Source organism: Podarcis bocagei (assembly GCF_964188305.1).
Source record: "Podarcis bocagei genome assembly, chromosome: 14".
NCBI lineage: Eukaryota > Metazoa > Chordata > Lepidosauria > Squamata > Lacertidae > Podarcis > Podarcis bocagei.
Window position 1 is genome coordinate 6,447,783 of NC_138139.1, and position 24,068 is coordinate 6,471,850.

At 43.5% G+C, this 24,068-nt stretch overlaps 1 protein-coding gene and 1 long non-coding RNA gene across 20 annotated transcripts in view; one reads left to right on the plus strand and one right to left on the minus strand.

The window, feature by feature from the left end:
• Nucleotides 1-1,328: 1,328 nt before the first annotated feature.
• Nucleotides 1,329-2,671, plus strand: LOC308573596. 2 transcript variants are annotated; one of them, XR_014002120.1, is made up of 3 exons: nucleotides 1,329-1,719; nucleotides 2,213-2,351; nucleotides 2,557-2,671. It is a non-coding gene; the product is annotated as an uncharacterized lncRNA (long non-coding RNA). The 2 variants fall into 2 exon arrangements; XR_014002121.1 differs by having other exon boundaries at nucleotides 2,291-2,351.
• Nucleotides 2,483-24,068, minus strand: part of TCF12 (transcription factor 12) — a 152,745-nt gene continuing 131,159 nt past the window's right edge. For 16 of the 18 annotated variants that reach the window (XM_081170578.1, XM_081170583.1, XM_081170577.1 and 13 more), the window contains 5 exons: nucleotides 14,575-14,683; nucleotides 11,511-11,682; nucleotides 10,350-10,582; nucleotides 6,385-6,538; nucleotides 2,483-4,649 (listed from right to left, as the gene is read on the minus strand). In XM_081170578.1, coding sequence (XP_081026704.1) covers nucleotides 6,396-6,538; nucleotides 10,350-10,582; nucleotides 11,511-11,682; nucleotides 14,575-14,683 — 657 coding nt within the window. In that variant the 3' untranslated portion in view covers nucleotides 2,483-4,649; nucleotides 6,385-6,395. The remainder of the gene's footprint in view (nucleotides 4,650-6,384; nucleotides 6,539-10,349; nucleotides 10,583-11,510; nucleotides 11,683-14,574; nucleotides 14,684-24,068) is intronic. The other 2 variants (XM_081170576.1, XM_081170581.1) reach the window with 1 other exon arrangement.

Below are 24,068 nucleotides of genomic sequence, written 5' to 3' on the forward strand. Positions count from 1 at the left end.
TAATTTTTTCTTCGGTGAAGAGCTGCCAAATCATAAAACAGCATAGTGAATATATAAAGAGAAAACAAAGGCTTCTCTCTACCACATACCACTCCAATTACGACAAAAATCTTCTCCAGATAGAGACCTTGGCACTCAGTGGCTGATTCATTTAGCAGGTTAACTTGTCTCCTTCTTCCAGCACATGCCGGTTTCTTAAGTCCAAATTCTGATATATCTTAAAAAACAGAAGCATCTCTGCTCACGGTGACCGCGTTGGAGTTTCCGATGTGTGCAGTGCTATGCACTCAGCGTTCCCTCCCCCCTGCCTGCCTGCTCTTTCTGAGACGCTCCAGCCTCATATGTGCGAGGGCTGTCCTCTGGGCCCACATTATATTCAGCAGTAAGTAACAAGACATGGGCTGAATATGGGTGTTTCTGAGCACAATAAGAGTTCCATTCCCCACTCTGCAAGCAGCTCCGGGAGGCCCCAGGGTTGAGAAGTTCTGGGAAGCTTTGAGCAAAGAAGTGTAGCTTCTAGAAGGCCCTCTGGAGTTGACTGCTAATCAAAGGATGCAGGCAATTTCATTTCTCAAGGTTTTGTTTTTCTTGCATATTGTAATTGTTGTTAATAAATTATTTTTATTATTACTATATGACTTTCTTTTGGCACCCTCAAAGCAACTGTTCTAGCTAGCTACAAAGTACCTCAGAACAGGCTCCCTGGTGGTGCTCACATCTTTTGATACCCACCACAGAGAAGCCAAGAATGCAGGGATATTTTTCATCGTCAAGAACTTTGTGGTTCTTAATAGTTGCCAAATGAGTTCTGCTTGCTGTCCTTTGATGGAGGTGGCTTTTTGCTATGAGAGGGGTGAGGAAGGGGCCTGCACATTTCTGCTGCTCCAGAGCCTGTTTCTTCTGGCCAACCTTTGCCTTTCCTGATTCATGCAATAAAAAAGCACATAAAATAGAAAAGCTAAGCTTTTAACTGTTCCAGGATTCAGCTATGCTCTCTGGCTAGTTGCTGTTGCTACAGAACATTTCACAGAGAGCTGGCTCTACATCTGTGCTTCTTTCTAAGATTCTCACCCACCTTAATCTCAAATGCTTTTGCTCATATTTCAGTGAGATTGGGGCCCAATCCAACCTTTTATCATATGTGGTGGACCTGTAGAGTAGCTGAGGAATATTGGGAAATGATACATAATGAGCTGAAAAAAATATTTAAAGTGGGGGGGGGGAGGTTGTTGGGGGTCAGGTTAGCCATATTGATTTGTAGGTGTGTGTTGTTGTGTTTTTTTTTGGGGGGGGGGAGATATGTCATTGTCCTGTTGTGCTGGGTATGTGATTAAGGGGAACCACACCAGGGTGAAGGCATCCTTTCTGCTTGTCCCTTGTGCTAATTTAAATTTGCTAGTTACCTTTTCTAGTAGGCAGTTTCCCATACATTTTGGTACCAGTGGTCTATGTTCACTCCTGATAGGTCTTTCCAGTGTCTAGTGTTTCTTGCTGCTGAAGAGTAAGCAACTTATGAGTTCCTTGTCGTCTGTGTGTACATTGTTGTTCTGGAAGATATTTAATAAGGTTAGTTCTGGAGTTACGTCTATTATGTGTTTTGCTATTGTTTCCTGCAGCTCTGATATCCAAAAGGATTGAACTTTGGGGCATTCCCACCACATGTGGAGGTATGTGCCTATGAAGGTGCAGCCTCTCCAGCATTCTGAGAATCTACCCATGGTGAGTTTTAGTAATCACAGCATCCTTTTCTAAGTGCTCATAGTCTGTTGAATTATCTGTTCTAGGATCTTTCCTGTATTGTGTCAAGCCCACACTTGAGACTGCTCTTACATCCCCATGATGAATGCCCTCCATCATTCATCATTCTCAGGTAAAAGTGGAAATTGGTCTTACCATGAATTCTGTTTACTGAGAATGATGAATGACATTCCACCCACCTCTCCTTCTTCTGTTGGCAAGCTGAGGGGTGTGGGTTTTGACTCTTGCCACAGCCATACATATGGTTAGGAGTTTTGCCTGTCAGTGTATGTTCCATTCATATTTTTTTGGGGGGGGGGTATCTGTTCTACTTTGCTGTGGATAAGCCCTTCTTATGCTTCTCTGTTTAGTGGTGGTTTCTCTTTTGCTGTTCAGTACTGTTTCTCAACTGCTAGGTTTCAGTCAATGGCAGAGTTGAAATGTTGGTGTGGGGTCAAGTTGTCCGTTCTGCTAGGCAATCTGATGTGAGGCATAACGTCTGCCCCTGGGGAGGAGGCAAAAAGCTTCAGTGGACCCTGCCTGTTCCTTCTAGGAGGAGGAATGTCCCTTTGAGGAATGTTATCAATCATTCGCAGTAAACAGAAAAATTCAGGGTAAGACCAATTTCTTTCTTTCTTTCTTTCTTTCTTTCTTTCTTTCTTTCTTTCTTTCTTTCTTTATTTTTCTTATAAATCAAACACACAATAGCATAAGAAAAGTGTTAAAATAACTGATTTACAAAGGCTTTTTTAAAAAAAGATGGCACATTTATTGCTACATAAATGTTATATACATAGTGTTTTCTGTTACATTTGACAGAAAAAATGTTGAACTTCTTTCTGCTGGTTGAAAAAGTTTATCAGTAACATCCTGAAATTTGACACAGGGTACAAATTTTCAATAAACCAACAATGGAAACCGGGTAACAAGATGAGAAGCAATTCATCTCGGACAAGTAGCTCTTACAATACTCCATAAGGTACTACACAGTATGCTAGAACCCTACTATGCTCTTACAATGCTATTGTAAATTTATGGTATTAATGGACAGGTTACGGTAAATAACCCTACATTTTTTACTACCTAATATAGTAAAATAAAGTAAGAAATTTTTTTTACTGAAAACTTTTTTGATTTCAAAAATCTAGAAAGAGTAATATTTAGAATTCAAGACACTTTCTTACAAGATTATTGTATAAAAGACTAGCTACAGTGAAAAATAAGCCAAATGTTTTCTTTTTCTCTCTCTCTCTCTTTCTATTTTATGAAGGAAAGCTTCTGGGCATACCACAAAGTCTAATACAGCCAAGAGACAACAAGCTTGGAAGGAAAAAGGTCAGGCAGTGGCAGATGAGCACTTTCACATGTCATCATAAGCAGAAGTTCATTGAGACAAGAAGCACTGAAATGAAGAACAAGGCCACAGAAGTTGGATCAGGTGTTACTGGAGAACTGATAAATAATCCAGTCAGTCACTTCACAAACCAGTTGATTTTCTAGGAACCATCTAAGACATGATCTCAAATTCTTAAGCCTGTTGTAGCAACGTTTTTGTTCTTTCAAATGTGGTGAGATTATTCAAATGGCTAGTTGATCTATTTCTTTAGTGAGTACAAGCAGATGGCAACCAGGAAGAGAGTTAAGAAAGTTGTGTTTTGATTGTCCCTCCCTCTCTGCCACACTCTGGGGTGCTACAGTGGAAGACAGCTTTTATGAAAGTTCAAAAGAGCTGGGATATCCCCAAAAGAGGGAGCAAAAAGGGAAGACTTAAGGACCATTCAGGTCAAGCTGCAGCATATTCTGAGATTGCTGGGGCAGCTTATTTTCTAGGACAAAGATGTTCTGCAAGAAGTTGATAGGATCCCATCCCAACCTTCTTTGCAGGTAAACTAGATGATAATTTTTAAGCTAAAGTGTAAGGACAGACTGGCTGTTGCTCTTGTATCCCAGTGGTCAGATCCACTCACCCTACTCCTGCCACAACAAACTTCAGATCGGACTGCTCACCAGACTTTACAACAGGTAAGTAAGTCTCCTTTGCATTTTAATATATTTTATGCTTACAACCATTTACTTATACTTACTGCTTAGAAAACAAAGCAGTTCTAAGTTGGTTGTCCCCCCCCCAATTTACAGTTCACATTGTAAGTTATACTAGGAACCCCAACTGTCTAAAGGGTTTGAGAAATCAATAGTACATCACTTCTTTTCATTCCAAGAGTGCTGTGACCATAGTATGGTTCATGCCTTGCACTTGGAACGTGAACACCTTTGCAATAAGGAACTGTGCCTGAGAGGGCTGGCAAGCATTTAAAAATAAAAAGACATACTAAGGAAAACATGCACCAAACAGCCAAAGGAATGGGAAGAATGACAGAAGCCCTTGTCCCTTCTTTCTTTTAAGACATTCACAAGTATGCTGGGAATGTGAAGGGTTAGAAGTTTTTGTAGTTTTGCTCTCTTAACACCAACCTCTCAGCTGAACTCCCATCAGCTTTGAACAGCTTAACATTTCCCTTCATATGTAGACCTTCACAGTTCCATTACAAATAAATAACAATTTGTAGTTACAATGCATTTGTCAATTCAGTTTAGGCACAAGGCAACTTCCACAGCGAGTGGAGGAATCAAAGAGTCTCTGATTGTGCTGGAGCGGCATGCTGCTTGCAAGAGGACAAGGAGGAGGAGGAGGAGAAGATGCACAGAATATTTCTGGTGCTGAAATTCTATCAGGAGGAGATGCTGTTGGCATCATCACCCTGATGCGGTTGGTCACCAGTTACTTTAACCATATAATTGTGTTTGGGTTTCTTGTGTCTCCTATCAGATGTGTCTTCGTTCAGTTTTGAGTCTGTGTCCTTGTGAAGAAAAGCAGGTCACCTTCTAGGTTTCCTCCCCATGATTCTGGAATTCTGGTGTGAAAATCATAGAAGATATTAGCAAATGATGATGGCACCATGAATGTCTGCTAAATCTGCTAATAGTTACTATTTTCACCAGCAAAGCCTGGCTGATCTGCCGCTGGCTGAAAGACTAGTCAGTCCCAGCAAGCCATGTAGGACAGCATCCCGTTTTATGTGGAAGATCAGATTCTGTTTCTCTTGAAGCAGTTTATCCCTTAGCACTGAGGCCCAATGGCCCCATCCAAGAAACTAGAGGCAGATCTACACTAAACATTAAAATCCTATCCAACACACATTTAGCCTCTCCCCCCCCCCCCAAATCCTGTGAACTTAAACTACAGCTCCCGTGATTTGGGGGGAAAGTCATGTGCTTTGAAAGTGCACTGAATGTGCTTTAAATGTATAGTGTAGATCTGCCCCACATAGAAATTGGTCTATTGCACTAGCCAATAGATCAAGTAGGAGCTGAAATGGCTTGACTTGCTTCCATTCTGTGTGGAGGGAGAGCAAAGTCAGCACCAAAGCATCAACTGTGCAAAGGAAAACACTCTACTCAGAAGAATCTCTCTGTCATGACAAGCTCATGGAGAAAATATGCCCAAGAGCCCATTTGCATTACCAGCTACTGGTCTAATTGCAGATGACCCCCTCAAAACTGGATGGACCACCTGCTGTAACCAAGTCAGGCACACAACAGAGACCATTCCTATACCAAGCAATCAGTCTAGTTTGCACGGACAGAGTATTAGCCTTGGTCTACCCTCTTCAAAACTGTTCTGTCTTCACAATATATACACACTTTGTGGTTAATCCTCACAGTGAGTTTTACAGTAGCACAAAACACAGGGAGGAGCTGGCATCTGTGCAAAGCACTTACCCACAAAGCAAAGAGCCAGGTGACAAAGTGCTTGGCACTCAGCTACTTTTGTGCAAAACTGAAGTAGCAAGGGGGAAAGTGAAGGATGCCATAATAACAAAACAGCTACATCAAGTCATGAGGGCCAATCAGGGAGCTCACTTGGATGCTTCTTCCACAGAATTGGTTTTTTTTTGTGATTGTTTTTAGTTGCATCTCTCATCTCTCCCTGCTAAAAAGTGGTACAAGTGACTTATGCAAACACCTACACAGGCTGACGATCCGGTGCTTCTTAAGGTGAGCTCTCAGTAGATTTTTAGCAATGGCAAGTCCTAAAGGTTTTTGTTGAGTACTGCTATTCATTTTAACAAAACTATATTAGATGTGGTAAAATGGTAAAGGACTTTATAGCATTTGAAAACAACAACTAGATCTGGGTCTCATGGCAACAGCACAAAGCACAAAGAGTAGTCAAATCATTTTCATATTTTAACTACAGTGGTGCCTCGCAAGACGAAAAGAATCCGTTCTGTGATTCTCTTCGTCTAGTGGTTTTTTCGTCTTGTGAAGCAAGCCCATTGACGGATTAGCACTATTAGCGGCTTATCGGATCAGCTGATAAGTGGCTTAGCGGCTTAGAAAAAGGGGGGAGGGAAAAAACCCCGCAGGAACTCGCAAGACGTTGTCTTGCGAAGCAAGCCCATAGGAGATTCGTTTTGCGAAGCACCTCCAAAATGGAAAACTCTTTCGTCTAGCGAGTTTTCCGTCTTGCGAGGCATTCGTCTTGCGGGGCACCACTGTATGTCCTGTGTCCTACACTCAAATTTCAATTCTGGATATTCAGAAGAGCTTTTTTAAACTCACACAGATGTGAAATGTTTCACTTACCTGGCTGGTGTTTACATATGACCCATAGGGTTGGTAGTTTCACTAAGTCCAGGATGGCTCCCTGGATGTGATGCTGGTGGCTCTGCCGATACGGCAGAAACTTTTTCTTCTTCCCTTCTCTTAAGGCAGGCTGCTTTTGGGTTTAGGTTCCTCTCTAAGAGTAACATAAAAAACACCACCTCTGTTAATGCATGAAAGGTGTGGTTTTGATTGGTGACTAGTTCTCAATAAGGAAGCAAACCAAAGATCTATCTACCTGGCATTATCAAGCATGCTGAACTCCACAGATAGTTCTTACAGATGTTTATTTATTTTAATCTAGATATGCCACCTTTCTGAGCCAAGGCATTGCAAGGCAGCTTGTATAATGATCTTTCACCAAAGCCACCTTTGAAACACACTGTTTTATGATTCACCAATTTTGCACAAAACAAGAGTTTCAAAAATAAAAAATCTGTTTATTTGCTGTACTCAGCCCCAACCAGATAGAGAACCAGTAGTCCACCAAGAGTTCAGAGATAGCCTGGGAAGTTTCCACAGAAGCTCTGCACATTCCTAGTGGCATCTGATTCTGGTGTGGAAACTCATGATGCAAAACAGAAGGACCATGTTGATTTACTGTTTTTCACATTTATACCCCAAATATGGTTTCAGCTGGTCCCTGAGGCAGTACAAGTCACAACTAAAAACTTTTAAAACAGTATTTAATAAAACAAACACCATGTTAAACATTTTTCATAAGATACTCCAAAACACAATGGAGACATTGCGACGTGTTACTGGGTTGTTGTTTTAATTTTGATTATATATTTTATAGTTTTGCTAATGAAGCTTAAATTCACATTAGCTTTTTTTGCATCTGTATCACACTAGTGACTCATGTGCAGCTTGTGATTGATTAAAACCTCAATAACCCTTTCAGATATACAGTGGTTAAGTACTTAATTCGTTTGGGTTATACCTCGGGTTAACTACTTAATTCGTTCCTGAGGTCCGTTCTTAACCTGAAACTGTTCTTAACCTGAAGCACCACTTTAGCTAGTGGGGCCTCCTGCTGCCGCCACACCGCCGGAGCCCGATTTCTGTTCTTATCCTGAAGCAAAGTTCTTAACCTGAAGCACTATTTCTGGCTTAGTGGAGTGTGTAACCTGAAGCGTATGTAACCTGAAGTGTATGTAACCCGAGGTACCACTGTACCAGTGTCAATATATTCTCTAATCTATATATCTGTGTATTTTATTGATTTTTGTCTAAATGCAGAAGTTTGCATTTGGTTCTGTTGAATTTCATTTTGTTAGTTTTGGCTCAGATTTCCATTTTGTCAAGATCAGGACTGTTTTCTACACTTGATCTTAGCTGATAGGCTAGGTGATTCCTGTTTTCTGAGATATTACTGATTCCTCCCAGTTTCATTTCTCATTTACAAATCTGCTAAGGATTCCGTTCACCTGTTCATTCAAGTCGGCCATCCTCAACTTTGTGCCCTCAAATATGTTTGAGACTACAACTTCCATAAATCCCAACCAGCACAGCTGTGTGGTTCATCTGGAGGGCACCAGGTTGGGGAAGCCTGATCTAAGCCATTGATAAAACTACTGCTATTAAATATTCCATTTCCATGTTCAGCTGTTAATTCCGTCACTTCCAAGATAAACACACTCATCCTTGTTTTCTTACAACGTCACAGGAAAAAAGAATACAAAATGAGGCCCAAGTTGCTGGCATAAGCAACAGAACAGATGAGATGTCACTCGGTGATTTAGACCACTGAGCAGATATTAATGTTGACACCTTCTGCATCTCGAAGACATTTATATGTACACCCTGGAAATGCATCAAATGAGAAAGCACAATACAAAACACAGCTGTGTCCAGGCGGCCCACAGGGAGAAATAAGCAAGGGAGGGAGAAACGCATCCTCTTTAGTGGGAGATGGTGTGGCTCTGATGTCCGTCTCATCATTTCTTTGACACAGATATAAAAGGAGTTGCATATGAGAGGTCAACAGTCGCTCCAGTTCGACAGGAGAATGTGATTATAAAGAACTGTGCTTATTTTATAACCCAACCTCAAGAGAGGACTTTTCAAGGTTGACATGGATATGGATTTGTTGCTAAGGGTTAACTCTGCTTCCAGTGGCAGCTGGTGCCCCCTCAAAGTCAGGCAAACCCCACAAGGATTATGATAAATGGACTTGACAGAATGTAATTTAAATAAAAAATTATCGCCTATGGTTAGGATTTAAAGCACTCAGGGCACTGGTGTGCACACAGAGCTCAGCAGGAACATTCCTGACACGGAAGACAAGGGGACAGTCCTTCCTTGCACAGAGCTCCAGGCATGCAGTGGATCCTCCTCCTATGAACCCGCACTGCAAACACCACACAAGCTGAATTCATGATCATTAGCGAAGATTATCAATGTCTTTTCAGTTGCATCTATCCTTTGCTTTCTTTATTCAGCTTTAGTATTTCAATTTGTAGATATAGCCAAACACCCAGAGGTTAGGGAGGAATTGGACCTGAGAGAGCAAGCTTAAATTCTCAGTCCAGTCATGAAGCTCCTAGCTTGCCTTGGGGAAGTAGATCAAAATCTAAAATTGCCTGCCTGCACCGTGGGAACAGTGGTGGCTGGCACAACAGTGCTGCTCACCTGCCTTCCCAGCATGGAGGTTGCTGCCAGGAGCTAAGGGAGCAGGGAGGTCGGTGTTGTGGGGGCATAGCTGCAGAACCAATCAGATAATCCCGGGGGCATGTTCTGCACCTCACCCCCCCTCAGGTTACCAGCAGCGACCTCTGCATTGGGCAGCCAGGTCAGCAATGCTGCCCCACCCTGTTCTGCCAGCTACTCCTGCCTGGGAATAAGGACTGACCTTATGTTAACTTACGTTTACTGATTTCATGCCTGCAGTAACAGTGAAATAAGCCCAGACAGAAAATCACCACAGAGTGACTGCATGGCAAGTGCCTGTTGAAGCCCTAGCACACAGTTTGAAGGAAGAATGAGGTACACAAACCAAAAAAATCACAAATAGGCCTACAAAGACTTTATGGTAAACATAAATTGAATTATAAAAGCAAAACAATTATACAAAACACACAGTACATAAATAGTATAACACTAATAGAGAAGAAAATACATGCTCCCCCGCCCCCCGGCATGGCACTTTACCCCCTTTTTCCTGAAAAAGAGCCCCAATCATAACTGATAAAATGCTACCACATGCCTATAGAGAAGGGAAACTGAGGCAGGGAGCTGCTGGCCTTGGCTTAAAGTTACTGCGCTCTGTCCCAAGCAGCACCATGCCAACCCCAGAGGGTCCAGATGCCTGTGCTGAACTGTGATTTATTTATTTTAAAAATTGATATACCACTTCATTGTTAAAGAAATCTCTAAGCGGTTTACAGCAATATTAAGCCGTATGTGATACATGGGCATTTTCTTGCCTCTGTGATCTTTCTGGGGGGCGGGGGGCGGTTTGGGGGAGAAGCAGATACAGTAGCCTGGGCCCTTTTGTTAAAAAGCAGTAAAATCTGAGTGCGTTCCCAGGTTTATGTTGAATCTTACTGAAAAAAGGAACTCTTAAAAGTTATACATGCTCAGCTCTCCCACTAAATATGCTGGAACTCAAAAAGGGTTAGGTCTGGCCATCCTAAGTTTATACACAACAGAGCTGGCAGCCGCCCATGATACTGTGGAATTGCACCACCCAGCATGAATGGATAGGTGGTGTATCCTGAGTGCATCACACCCACTTCACACAGCACTGTGCAGAAAGGTCCTGCCGCTGCCACCTCTTGCCCACAAGGCAACATGGCCTGCCCTCCTTCTTCATCCCTATCCCTCTTAGATGCAAATTAGAACATGGCTTAATGAATGACATTCAAACTTGGATGAAGAAGGCAACACAAAAACTGGGACAAAGAGGGAAAGAAGAGACACACGTTCCGCCCAGCCAAGCTCACCTCTGACTTGCTGCTCGAGACTGAGGATGACTGCCACCGCCTGGTGAAGAATAAGCAGCTTGGTCTGAGGTTTCTCACTCTTCAGATGAAGTTGACACATCCGGCCCAGCTCTTTGAATGCTTCGTTAATATCTCGGACCCGCAAGCGCTCACGAGCGTTGTTGGCCATCCGCCTCTCTCGCTCCCGCTCCAGCTTTTGTTCCGGATTTAAGTCTTCATCTTCGTTAGTGCTGCTGTTGAAACACAGGCAGGTAAAGTGCCTGGAGTAAGCACCCTGGCAATCATCCCTGTTCATATCATATCACAGAACTTTTTACTGCTGCCTACATTCCTCCTTTTCAAGAGTCTTCCATGCAAAAAATTGGCCTCTGCAAACCAGAACAATGAGCCCTAATTTCTCACTCTAACCCCACCCCCCACCCCGCTTTGGCCACTTTTGGCCAACCTGTCTCTCACACAAGTAGAACAATTGCATGAATAGTGTAATCTGTCAGTGAGGTTATGGCAACCTGAAGACAGTGTTCCAAAAATGTTGCCAGAGTTGAGATCTGTGAGCACCTGGCTCTTAGTTTATGCAAGCAAGTTGTAAGCAAGTTCACCCAAAAGTAATTAACAAGAGAAATTACTGCCGCCAAGGGGAATTTGCTGAAGTGATCCTTCTTTTTGCCTTACTAGTCATTTCCTCCAAACCAGAAGCAGATCTTTCAGAGGTCCACGCAGCTCACATGAACAGTTCAGGATGGAAGGTATACACAATAAAGACTCAGAGCTTACTTAAGAATGGCAGCTTATCAGGAAGAGCAAAAAATACCTACACCTGGCAACTCACTCCTGACTTGGAAAGCTGCCCACTTCTCCATGTGAAGTGCCTGTCATCCTTTGTGGTGTACCAGAAATAGTGGACCTTATTCTGAGGGGACAATAAAGGTCTTAAGGGCACTGCCTGGAATGAGCCTGACAGTTTGCAGGAACTACTGAGCCTTAGAAGACACTAGGGAAAAACTTCCATATTGAACTTTCCATTATTTGTACACTGAACTGACACCTGAAATCATATATGCTCTTTTTGATTATGCCCCCCAAATCACTCTAAGACTTCTTCTCACCCCAGGCAGAGGGTACTGACAGAGAACCTGACCTCTGAGGAGTGGGCTGCTATACCTTGTTCTTCCTCTTGATGAGATTTTGATATCCTTTTGGGAGGACTCATCATCAGATTTCATATCATCAGAGGAGGCAGGTTCATGTGTGTTTTCATCTTTCTCCTTGTGCTCTGACTTGATCTCAGCCGGACCTAATGCTACGGAGTGGTTCGGCAACCCAGATGACAGCACTGCATGCAAACACAACAGAGTGTAACTGGCAATAAGAAAACCGCCACTTCCCTTATGTTTGTCCAAAGACAACCTGGCTAAGAAAATGGGTAGCAAGTGGCTTCCACCCAGATAGAGAAGACATAGGAAAATGTTGAAGAAGGAACGAAGATCAGGAGGAAGGTCATATGGTAGTATTAGAAAGCCCTCCCTTCTTTTGCTCCAAACTAAACATAAGTGTTTCAAGGTGACAATGTGGGAGGCTCTAATGTTGAGTCCATTAGCTGTCTGAAATAGCTACTTGATGGGTTGGATGCATTTGTGTTTTGTGGGGAAGATGATGTACCGTATTTTTCGCTCTATAAGACGCACCAGACCACAAGACGCACCTAGTTTTTGGAGGAAGAAAACAAGGGAAAAAATATTCTGAACCTCCGAAGCCAGAACAGCAAGAGGGATTGCTGTGCAGTGAAAGCAGCAATCCCTCTTGCTGTTCTGGCTTCTGGGATAGCTGCGCAGCCTGCATTTGCTCCATAAGATGCACACACATTTCCCCTTACTTTTTAGGAAGGAAAAAGTGAGTCTTATAGAGCAAAAAATATGGTAATTTAATATGACAGATAAAAACAGTTTGCTTTTTCACTTGAACTCCTCCAACACTGATGCTTTTATTGGCTGCTCAACATGTCACCCATTAGACTTTTTTCTTGGTAAAAAACCCCCAAAACTTGCAGTTTTCATTTAAGAATCTCTCACAATTCCAGAAAACCTTTGAAATGTAATTGCTGTCTACCATAAATTAGAGGTCCATGCCAGAACAGTAGAAATTTGAGACCGTGCTTATTTCAGCAAGTGTCACAAAAGACCAGGACCAGTTCACAACAATTCTGAAGTGAGAAAAAGAGCCTCTAGGAACTCTGCTGGATACTTCTGCCTTGCCCCCGTTTTGGCTTCAAATAAGTGATCATGTAAAGCCCCGGGCAATAAGAATTCTCCCTGCAAAGACAAAAACAAATTGCTTTGGGAGGGGGAGGCAGAAACTTTTCCAGATTCCAGTCGCCTTGCCCTGCTAGCATTGTGTGCCTCAAGTGGAACTAAGTGTGGCTCTCATCCCAAACCCTTTTCAGTGCAACATGAATGGTTCTCATTTCCTCATATTCCTACTCTTGAGAACCTGAAATACATGGCACAGGTCCATATGCACTGCCTCCTGCAGCAGACTCGTATTAAGTGATCCTTAAGGGGATATAACCTCTCCATAGTGCCCTACTGTCTATGAGAAACATTGAGAGAATAAAACTTTTTTGTGATGTACCTAATAAATGATTACTGCAGGTTGAAACTGCAGGACCCACAAGCCAAATCACTGTGCTGTGGATTTACAAGATGCCATTCAAAGAAATATTATTTTAAGAGACCATTTGGAGAACTGTTGGCAAACACCATATGAATAAATCAGGGACCAGAATGGGCAGTCGTTGTGCACTGTGGCTGTAAGTTCCAACTGGTCCAGAAAATGACGCATTCTACCCCCTCTGTGCATAAGACCTACTCAAAGAAGCCATCTGTGGTACTGCTCATTTTACTGTGTGACCTAAAGGAAAAAAGGAGGGAATCCATCCATTCAGGCCAGCAAAACTTCTCATGCCTTAGCTTGTTTCAGCTGAGAACTGAAAGTGCTCTTAAAGGTACCTGCTATGAATGGGTGTGTTCTGCCAAGGCTGGGGTATCAGTTCAGCTTGTTACTGTATAAACATCATTTTTTAAAACAGGAAGTGCTACACAAGTCCATTTCAGTTTATAGGGAACAACTTCTGCAGGTGGAAAACTATCTCCAAAAGTGATTGTGCAGATTTAATCCCCTTTAGTAGATAGGCTGACACATGCAGTTTGGAAGGAAAGACAGACAACTATTATGAGATATGCTACATTAATTTACTAACTTGCATCCACATGGCCATGTGTGTGTGTGTGTGCGCGCGCACTTAAGCAGAAGTGGGGAACTTCCAGCATGCACATCAAATTTAGCCTAACTAAACTCCCCATTTGGCCCCCAAGGCCATTTTGGCCAAGCCATGCCCATGTGCCCTACACCTGATATCATACAGGATGTCAGGTGTGGAGCAGGTAGCGGTGGGGTTAAAAGAGGCATCCCACAATCAGCTGGTTGTTAGGCTTTTGGGAAGCGTATTACTGATTGAGAAGTATATGCAAAGTACTTTGCAGTTATTGTGCTCAGCACTGCCCAAACACCAACTAGAGCAGAGCTTTCCAAACTGTGTGTCATGACCCGTTAGTGTGTCGGCTGCAATGTGTAGGTGTGTCGTATGAATGCTCTTATAAGGGGTTAGTTTGCTACTAAAACTGAATCACTGTGCGCGAAATGAAGCATGTCTAAAAAGTGTCACCAACATGAAAAGTTTGGAAAGCTCTGAACTAGAGGCTTTGCAAAGCACCTTGTGCAGCAATTCTGAAGCACCCAACAATCTGCTGGTTGCTGGGTGCTTAGTAAACTCTGCACATGGGTTATGCTTTGACAGGTCCTGTCTACTTGTCAAAGATGGCCTGCACAGGTGGGGTGGGGAGAAGATACAAGATATGGCTTACTGGGGCAAAAATGTTTCCCATCGCTGTTTAAGACAGGTATACAAACATTGCCAAAGCATGCCTGGGATCACAACAAACAGCAACCCAAATACAAGTTTTTAGGAAGAGGAATCAGTGGGGTTTACATGAAGAATTTTACTGCATATCACAAGGATTTCTCCAGCTACAGTATATTTCTCGTTCATGAAGTGACAATTAAATACAGGCAGGTTTGTAGATTAGGATGCTTAGATGGTCTAGTCACCCAGAGTCCTGGGTTAGGAAAAATCCAGCCGGAATTCATCTTACCTCTGTACTCGTCTTACCTCTGTAGCTTTCTTGTGCTTTGTGGTTTAGTTCAGAATTCTGAGCAGAAAGGGCACTGGACAATCCCGAATGATTGCCACTGAGGCTGTCTTCTCGGTGCGCACTGACCTAGGACAAAAAAAGCACAATCACAGATAATCAGTCAGGCAATAGAAGCAGTCAACCCAAGGCCTTTCTCAGTGGCAGTGGTTCCTAGCACTGCTGACACAGGTTCTTCAACTGGCGGAACAGGAAATGAGTAGTGAGGTGGTTATGTTTGCTGATGATCCTAAATTGTTCCAATAAAACAAAAAGTGATTGTGAAGAGCTCCGAAAGGACATATCCAAACTGACCAAATGGGCAGTAAAATGGAATTCAGTGTAAATTCAATGTAAACAAGTGTAAAGGGATGTATGTAATGGGGGGGGGGATCATAACTGCACAAACAACATAATGGGATCTGAACTGGCAGTGACTGACCAGGAATGAGACCTTGGAGTGAAAGTAGATAGCTCAACAAAGATGTTGACCCAGTGTACAGCAGCTGTGAAAAAGGTAAATTCCACGCTGGAGTTAAGAAAAGAATTGAATTTGGAATACTTTGTACAGTTGCAGTCACCTCATCCCACAAACAATATTGTAGTTGGGGAATGTTCAGAAAAGGGCAACAAAATGATAAAGGGATTACAACTCCCTGTGAGGAAACATGGCAGCATTTTGGGCTCTTCAGCCCAGAGAAAAGGCAAATAAGAGGTTACATGATAGGCATTTATGAATTATGTATGGCATGGAGAAGGAAGAAGAAAAGTTTTTCTTCTTGCATAGCACTAGAACTTGTGTGCATTCAATAAAGTTGAATATTGGAAGATTTGGGACAGAAGAAATTGCTTCTTCACATACTGCATAGTTAATCTGCTATTGAATTTACACAACAAGAGGTAGTGATGGTCACCCAATTAAATGGCTTTAAAAGAGGATTAGATAAATTCATGGAGGACAAAGCTATCAGTAGCGGCTAGCCATGATGGCTATGCTCTGCCTTCACAGGCAGAGACAATAATGTTTCTGAATGCCAGCTGCTGGAAACCACAAGCAAAGGAGAGTGCTGTTGCGCTTGAATCCTCCTTGCAGTTTTCCCACAAGCATTTGGTTGGCCATTGTGAGAACAGGATTCTGGCCTAGATGGGCCATTAGCCTGATCTAGCAGGTGCTTCTGATGTTCTTATGCTCATGCTGCCAGTGCAGAGTTATGGCTCCCCTCCTATGACACAATGCTTCTACCATTAATTGAAGACGATTCAAGAGAAGTGAAGTTAAAAGTACCGTAAATGGGAAGGGAAATAATATCACTTCACACAGCCAAGGTCCTAGTCTTATTATAATTTACCGTATTTTTTGCTCGATAAGACTCACTTTTTCCCTCCTAAAAAGTAAGGGGAAATGTGTGTGCATCTTATGGAGCGAAGGCAGGCTGCGCAGCTATCCCAGAAGCCAGAACAGCAAGAGGGATTGCTGCTTTCACTGCGTAGCAATCCCTCTTGCTGTTCTGGCTTCTGAGATTCAGAATATTTTTTTTCATGTTTTCCTCCTCCAAAAACTAGGTGCGTCTTGTTGTCTGATGCATCTTATAGAGCGAAAAATACGGTATATACCACCCTATACCTGAAGGTCTCAGAATATAAAACCACAAGGTACTTAATCAAAATAAAAACAACCACCACCCAACAACACCCCCCAAACACATATTAAAAGGGCATAGGATGTCAATCAAATAAACCAAAGGCCTGGCTAAAGAGGTGTATGATGAAGGCTCCAGGCGAACCTCCCTGGGGAGAGCATTCCATAGACGGGGGGCCACTGCCGAAAAGGCCCGTTCTCATGTTGCCACCCTCTGGATCTCTCTTGGAGGAGGTGGGTTCATGTGGAAAGAGGCGGTCCTTGAGGTCTTGTGGTCCTGAGCACTTTAAGGCTTTATAGGTCAAAACCAGCACTTTGAATTGGGCCCGGAAAATAATTGGGAGCCAGTGCTGTCGACCAGGATTGGTGTAATATGCTCAAACCGTCTCGCTCCGGTGAGCAACCTGGCCTTGCAACAACAAACATTTGATTATTTGTACCCCACCCGTCTGATGGGGTTGCATAGGCAGAATCCAGCATATACAAAAGCATAATTAAACATTAAAAGCATTCAATATTAAGCACTTCCCGATACAGGGCTGCCTTCAGAGGTCTTCTAAAGGTTGTAACATATCTCAAGGGTTGAGAGTTGGCTTGTAAGAGTTTGTCTCCTCACCCCTCATGAGAGACCCCTTCTTGCAACATCAGTGTCAATATCATACATTTTTTGCTGATTTGCTGCCAGGATTGATGACATGCTTCACAATGAACCCTTGGCTGCTGGCACTGGAAGGCCTATGCTATAAGTTTGGCAGGTCAAAGGCCATCCCCCTCCCCCCTTTAACACACGTATTCATGGGAGAAGGAACAACAAATGCAAACCTGAAAGGGGGGGGGGCATGCAATCAAGCACTACTATAGAGATGAAGCTTCTTTATAGGAATAAATAGCAGAGAACAGCAGCTAAAAGATTAAGCCTTTAATTAAATAGGTTTATTGCCCACAGTTACACATGAGAACCCCTGCTTTTCAATAAATCCTTCAAGCCTAGTAAACTGCTGAGCTTTGAATCCCTCTTGAGTAATTAATGCAGCTTTTCTCTTTAACATTTAGTGTGGGTTTTACTGAGACAGAGATAAATACCCTTATGCAAGTTCATGCTTTAATTTACTGTTTCCTGTGAACTCCAATTCATCCTGATTTGTTGTGTTACTTTCCAAATGCAAGATTCTTCCACAAAGACAGATGCACACTAGTCAAATATTTTCTAGATGCTCTTATTTTCCTTTTAACATAGAACTGTGCCTCAGGTTAGTGTAAAGTTTCACAAGAATATCAATAGTCACCAGATAGAAATAGAAATACAAACAAGTTTCTATATGAAGAAAGTGTGAAACTCTCCGGGTTAAAAATAAAACTTTGTTAAATTCTGCCCTAGAAGTTTTGCATATCTTTATTCCAGTTATGCTCAAATCCAAATAACATTCAAGCTGCTAATCATGAGATGTCTTAGGGGTAAAGTAGCTACAGAATATTATTAAATTTTTATTCCTCAAGCAATGTCCAAACCTAACAGCTACCAGATTCTTGATAATGTTAAAATCTAAGACTAATCCAACAATGACAGACAGATCAAATGTTAGATTCAGAAAACAGTCTGGAAACTTTGAAAGTGAAGTTGAACTTCTCGGAACATATGGTAGGGGACTCAAGAAAATAATTTAGATTAAATATTTTGCCAGGAATGTCATTACACAGCAATGTAAGACACAGAATCATAGAGTTGTAGAGTTGGAAGAGATGCTAAGGATTATCTAGTCCAGCCCCCTGCAAAGCAGGAATATGCAGCTGTCCCCTGCGGGGATCAAACTTGCAAGCTTGGCATTCTCAGCACCATGCTCTAACCCAGTGTTTCCCAACCGGTGTTCCGCGGCACAGTAGTGTGCCGCCGGACGTCGCCTGGTGTGCCGTGGGAGGGAGGCGGGCGAGTCGGGCTAATCCTCCGACGAGCTCCACCTCCAGACCCATTGCTCAAATCCTTTAACCCAGGAAGGCAGGAGGGCGGGAAGGGGGGGAGAAAGAGAAAAAAGAAAGGGTGGAAAAAAAGAAGGGGAAGAGAAAATATTTTTTTTAAAAAAGGAAAGAGAGGGAAAAAAGCGAGGGATGGAGGAAGGGGAAGGGGGAAGAAGATGAAATTTGTGTATAAACAGAAGGGGAGGACAATGAAGAGGGGCGGGGCTTGGCAGGCAGCAGATAACTGGGGAGGAGGGCGCGGCTGGCGGCGGCTCAAGGCAGGAAGGGAGGAGCTGCCTTGCGGAGAGTCTTGGGCTGCAGAGATTTCCTGTTCAGGAGCGCGGGAGGCCACGCCGTGGATGGGAATCTCCTCCTCCTCTTCCTCCTCCTCCTCCAGGAGAGAGGGTGGTCCGCCCCACCGAGTCGGGCCTGCTCAAGCGTGGGAGTCTATAGTTAGAGCTCAGCTCCTTTTCTTGCCTTCCCCGCCCCCCCGGAGCACATTTTCCTCGCCCCCCCAACCCCCGCATGTAGAATAGAAGCCCTCCAGCCTCCACGGTGCACAAACTCTGTCCTCTGCAACGAAGCGCTTTGTTGCATATCTTTGGTGAGGTTTTTAGGCAGTCTTGGTGCACCTTAAATCAGCGCTAATTGCGCCTGGACGCAGTATTTACTTCCGAGTAGGCCCCCTTCTCCCCCCCCCCCCGTAGCACCTGACGTTGCTATTCGTATCATCAGGTTTGTTTGTTGATAATTTAATTGTTTTAAAAGCATCATGCTAAAGAGCTCTCTCCCACCCCCAGACCCTTGGGCAAAACAGAAACACACACAAACACAGAGATTGAGCCCTGCAGGTTTTATGAAATGAATGGATTCTGAATGCCTGCTTCAGTGGCTTGTCCGCCTTAGGCTGCTGGGCCAGACACCTGTTACACGGTGCAGTCCGTAAGCTGTGAGCGCTGCTACCTGCTGCCGAGACCACGTAACGACAGTCTTGAAAGACCTACATTGGCTCCCAGTACCTTTCCGAGCACAATTCGAAGTGTTGGTGCTGACCTTTAAAGCCCTAAGCGGTTTCGGTCCAGTATACCTGAAGTAGCGTCTCCGCCACCATCGTTCAGCCCAGACACTGAGATCCAGTGCCAAGGGCCTTCTGGCAATTCCCTCACTGTGAAAAGTGAGGTTACAGGGAACCAGGCAGAGGGCCTTCTCGGTAGTGGCGCCCGCCCTGTGGAATGCCCTCCCATCAGACATCAAAGAGATAAACCAGTGTTTCCCAACTGGTGCGAGACGTTGCCTGGTGTGCCGTGGGAGGGAGGCGGGCGAGTCGGGCGGCGAGAGGCGGGGTGGCGGCGGCGAGGAGAGGCCGCCCAGCGCGGGGCTCTCGCCGTCTGCCTGCCTGGCTGCCTGCGTGGCGCTGACGTCACGGGGCTGTAACGTGCCCCACATAGGCACACGCGGGGCGGCGAGCGAGCTCCCTCCCACATCCCATCGCCGCTCGCTTCGGCCGGCCTACTGGGCTGTCGCAGGCGGAAGGCCTGCGCATGCGCGAGGTTTTCGCGCCTTCGGGATTCCCTTCACGCCTTCCTCCTCCCGGGTCCTTGAGAGCGCGGGAAGCGGCAGCGCGAGACCGGCGTTGAGCCTGGTAGGTATTGCGCTTGCCAAGGCAGTCATTTGGGAAATGAAAACTTGCAAAGCAAGCAACCAGTTCAATCTGAAGTACGTGTATGCTTAATATCCTGTATCTGAAACCTGTTCTGCCCCCTCCCCCACACTTGGTGCCATTTTCATCTACACATGCAGCAGAGTAAGTTGACCCAGAATAGTACCAATTCAGATGGCAGATGGGAGAATGACAGTGCTGAATGCTTTCCCATGTAGAACAGTCCCTGCAAATAAAAACCTAGCATATTTGGAAGAGGGATGCTAGCCTAACCATTACCTTCTATGCTGTTACTATTTTTTTATTTTTTTTTACATAAGTAAAAAGTGACCTTTCCCCATCTGGCATGATACAAGCCCATTCTTACAACTCAGAATTTTTTCGACTGTTTCAGCTACATATGTAGAATATGCCTTCATTGATTCCTATTAAAGAGAGTTACTTTATATATAGTCAATATAGGCACAGAGTTAATTTTTTAAACATTTTCTAATGGTGGTGTGCCTCGAGATTTTTTTCATGAAACAAGTGTGCCTTTGCCCAAAAAAGGTTGGGAAACACTGCTCTAAAGAGAGAAGCCCCAATAAGACCAGAGCCTTAAATTACTGCACTGCACCTCTGCTCAGCCCCCACCCACTCCATCTGCAAAACGCAGATAAAAATGACCAAGTTGATGTGTCTGCTGAAGCTGGTGCCCTCCAGATTTATTGGACTACAATTCCCATCATCCACGATCACTGGCTATGTTGGCTAGGGCCAATGGGAGTTGTAGTCCAACATCTGGAGGGCACCAGCTTGGCAGGTCAACTTCAAATTTTCTCCTACATGTGCTTCTACTTCGGTGACCTGGGGGTTAAGAAAGAGAAGAGCCTCCTTAGTGGTGGCCCCCCGTTAAACTCCCTTTTTACAAATGTATACCCAGCACTTTTGCTGGCCCTAGGGAAAGTGCCTGGCCTATTCATCCTTTAATTACTCAATTCAGCTGTTATTTTTAAGTAACAATGTTGTCTTGCTTCCATTTTTATATTTTGCTACTGTTTCAATCCTTCTGCTAGAAATATTTTAACAAAATACATAAACATAAAATGTACACGAGAAGCACGCAGGGCAGAACTAGGCATTTCTGGCCACCTGGGCCTATAGCCAAAGCCAGCTTCCCAGCATCTCCTCTCTCTCTCTCTCTCTCTCTCTCTCTCTCTCTCTCTCTCACACACACACACACACACACACACACACCATTCCAGGTCCACTATATAAAAGGTACCATGGATGGTGCAACTGCAGAAGGAGCCCACAAGACTCCCTAGTGGAGGGCAATATCTGCCGGGGCACCAGTTCTGCAGTGCAGCCTAAGAGGCACATGCTGCTCAATGGGCTAGCACAGCAACCAAGAAAGCTATCCACTTTGGTGACCAAAACGGATCCAAGTCTCTCCAATACAAATTCTTCCTCTCCTGCTTCCAAAAGTAAAAAGCTTTACATAAGTAAAAAGTGACCTTTCCCCATCTGGCATGGTGGTGTGCCTCGAGATTTTTTTCATGAAACAAGTGTGCCTTTGCCCAAAAAAGGTTGGGAAACACTGCTCTAACCAACTGAACCGCCCAGCCATGTTAACCAAGTACAATATCAAATCAACTTACATGAGTTCTCAGGTTGATGAACTAAACCCCATTAGATCATCAACTGAATTCAAACAGTTACTTTATTAATAAGATAATTCAGGAAATATTAATTTCTGGAATTTCAAAACCTGGCCAGAATGTAAACTTTGCAACAATACTGGCAGTGTTTAGACATCACACTAAGCCATAGTTTAGAGCAAACTTAGTCTGGATTACTCAGCTCTCACTCTAATGTAGCAATCCTAAAGTAACTGACACTGAAACCAGAAGGTTTCACATCTGATCAAGGTGACAAAAAGAGAGAGCAGAGGACAACTCCCCTGTTGAAAACAATCCTGGCATCCAACAAAATGAGGGCCCATTTAAGGGGGCACTTCCATGTAGGCCAAGCCAAGCCTATGAACACAAGGATCAAACATACAGAACCAACTGTCTCCCATGCATCACAGATTTTGAGGGGATATTTACTGAAACCTTATCAGGTGCGACACGAAACACCAGCAGGAGCGCTAGCACCTGTGGGTGCTGCACTGGCAACCCCTGCACTATACATTTCTTGCAGCGGACCGAGAAAAGTACAGCATGTCCAAGCAGCTTGCAAAATAGGACTCTAACTTGTTATTGAGTACCGAGTACAAAAGGAAATACGTCAAAGAATAGAGAGACAGCCAACTTACTTGAAAGTGCTCAACATGTCTGGCAAGAGAGCTAGTGAAGGACTCTGCTCCCTACTTTAGCTTAAAGTTATTGTAGTTCATGCCAATGCCAGGCTTCTCCCAAAAAGCACAATGGAATCTAACAGTAATGTATGCTTCCAAACATGAAACAGAACGCAAAATGGTGGGTTGCTTTTAAGATTTAAAATGATCATTGTGTAAAGAGCAGGGAAAGTGTAACAGCCAGCACAACAGAACACACCAAAACAACAATTAAGCAGAGATGCAGGAAATGGTTTTTTTTAAAGCTGGCAGAAAACTTAAGCAAGTGTTACAATAAAACCATGCCTGGTTATGCAAGTCATAAAAAATAAGACTTACATTACTCATTTCCTTGTTTCTTCTGCCAAGGACATTTTCAAGGAAATTTAATTATTTTTTCTAAGAGTTAAGAAGTTAAAATGAGCTGCAATGGGATGTCCAAAATATATTGCTAAATCTTAATGAACTTTTTTTGGCCAAGGTTTACTCAGAAGGGCAAACTTTCCTACTTCATCAGTGCTTCAGTCAACATACATGATCTTCCCCAAGCTAGGGTTCTCCAGATGTTTAGAACTGCAACTCCTTTCAGACCCAGCCAGCATAGAAGGCTTTGTCCTATGCATTCTATCGACTGAGAGCAGTCAGAATTCCATCAACAAAAATTATATGGAGAAGAAACTACTAGGCACCCATCCTTCACTCAGGCCAAGGGATTCAGACTGCTCAGCTGTGGATGATGCCTCCATACCCAACTGGTGAACCCTCCACAGTTTCTTCTTAAAGAGCAAGCTAGAATGAGAAAACCTTAGCTCTTCCTCCCTGGTGCTTGAGAGGTGATGAGAGGGGTAAGGAGGTTTGGCCTTATAACATTATTACTTTCATAATGTTATATTTGATTAAGAGCTATACTCGTAATGTTCACCAATATTAGCATGTCTACTTGCACTAGTCAGCCAGCCCAACAAATCTGAGCATATTTTCTATCTCACCACTGAAGACAATCCTATACCAGACCCACCAGTCTGTTTCTCCCTTAGTACCTATGATGTAGAGCCCATCATTTCTGAATTAAATGTGGATTCAGGACAAGTTTCCAGTGATACACACAGACCATGACTGCATCTTCTACATAAATCACAATCTCTACACCCAATATGTAGTTCAAAAAAATGAAATTGGTTCTTACTATTTCTATTTGCAGATTAGGTTGGAAGACATTTTATCTTGAGTATGCCACTTCCTACTGGATTTGATAGGCAGGGACCTAAGAGTCTTTTGCCTCTTCCAGGGGGAGGAGTCATCTTGCCCCTCCAGATCAAACTGGCAGAGCAGAAATAACTCCTCAACCCTAAAAATCAAAACACAAAAACAGAACCATGCAAGGGAATAGGAAAGAGAAAACAATAACAGAAAGAAACAAGTTGAACAAACAGCATCACTAAGCACTGTGTGCAGATTGAAGGATGCAGGTGGCAGCCATGATGCCCAAACACCACAGAAGAGGGATGCAAAGTGTTTGCGAATATGGCAAACACTTACTGGTACTCCACAAAGACACCTTTTATAAGAATTACACAAAAACAAAAATCATCCGAATTAGGACTTTGGTAGCAGTCCAAGAAGATCAAGTTAGAAGAGTATTAAAATTTAATTGTCAAGGGTAAGAAGCCTGATACCCACAAGAATATTCATAGTTTGACATTTTGCTCTTTGCTGACCACAACAAATGCAGCTTCTCTCTCCTTCTGTATTTCAGTGGTTAGTTTGTTCCACCAGAGCACATCTGCAATGAATGGATACATAGCTGGCTGAGTTCCAGAAAACCTCAATATCCTTTCTACAAATGGCCAGGACAACATGGACCAATAGAAACAAAAAGGAATCCAGTTAGGGGTACCAGAAG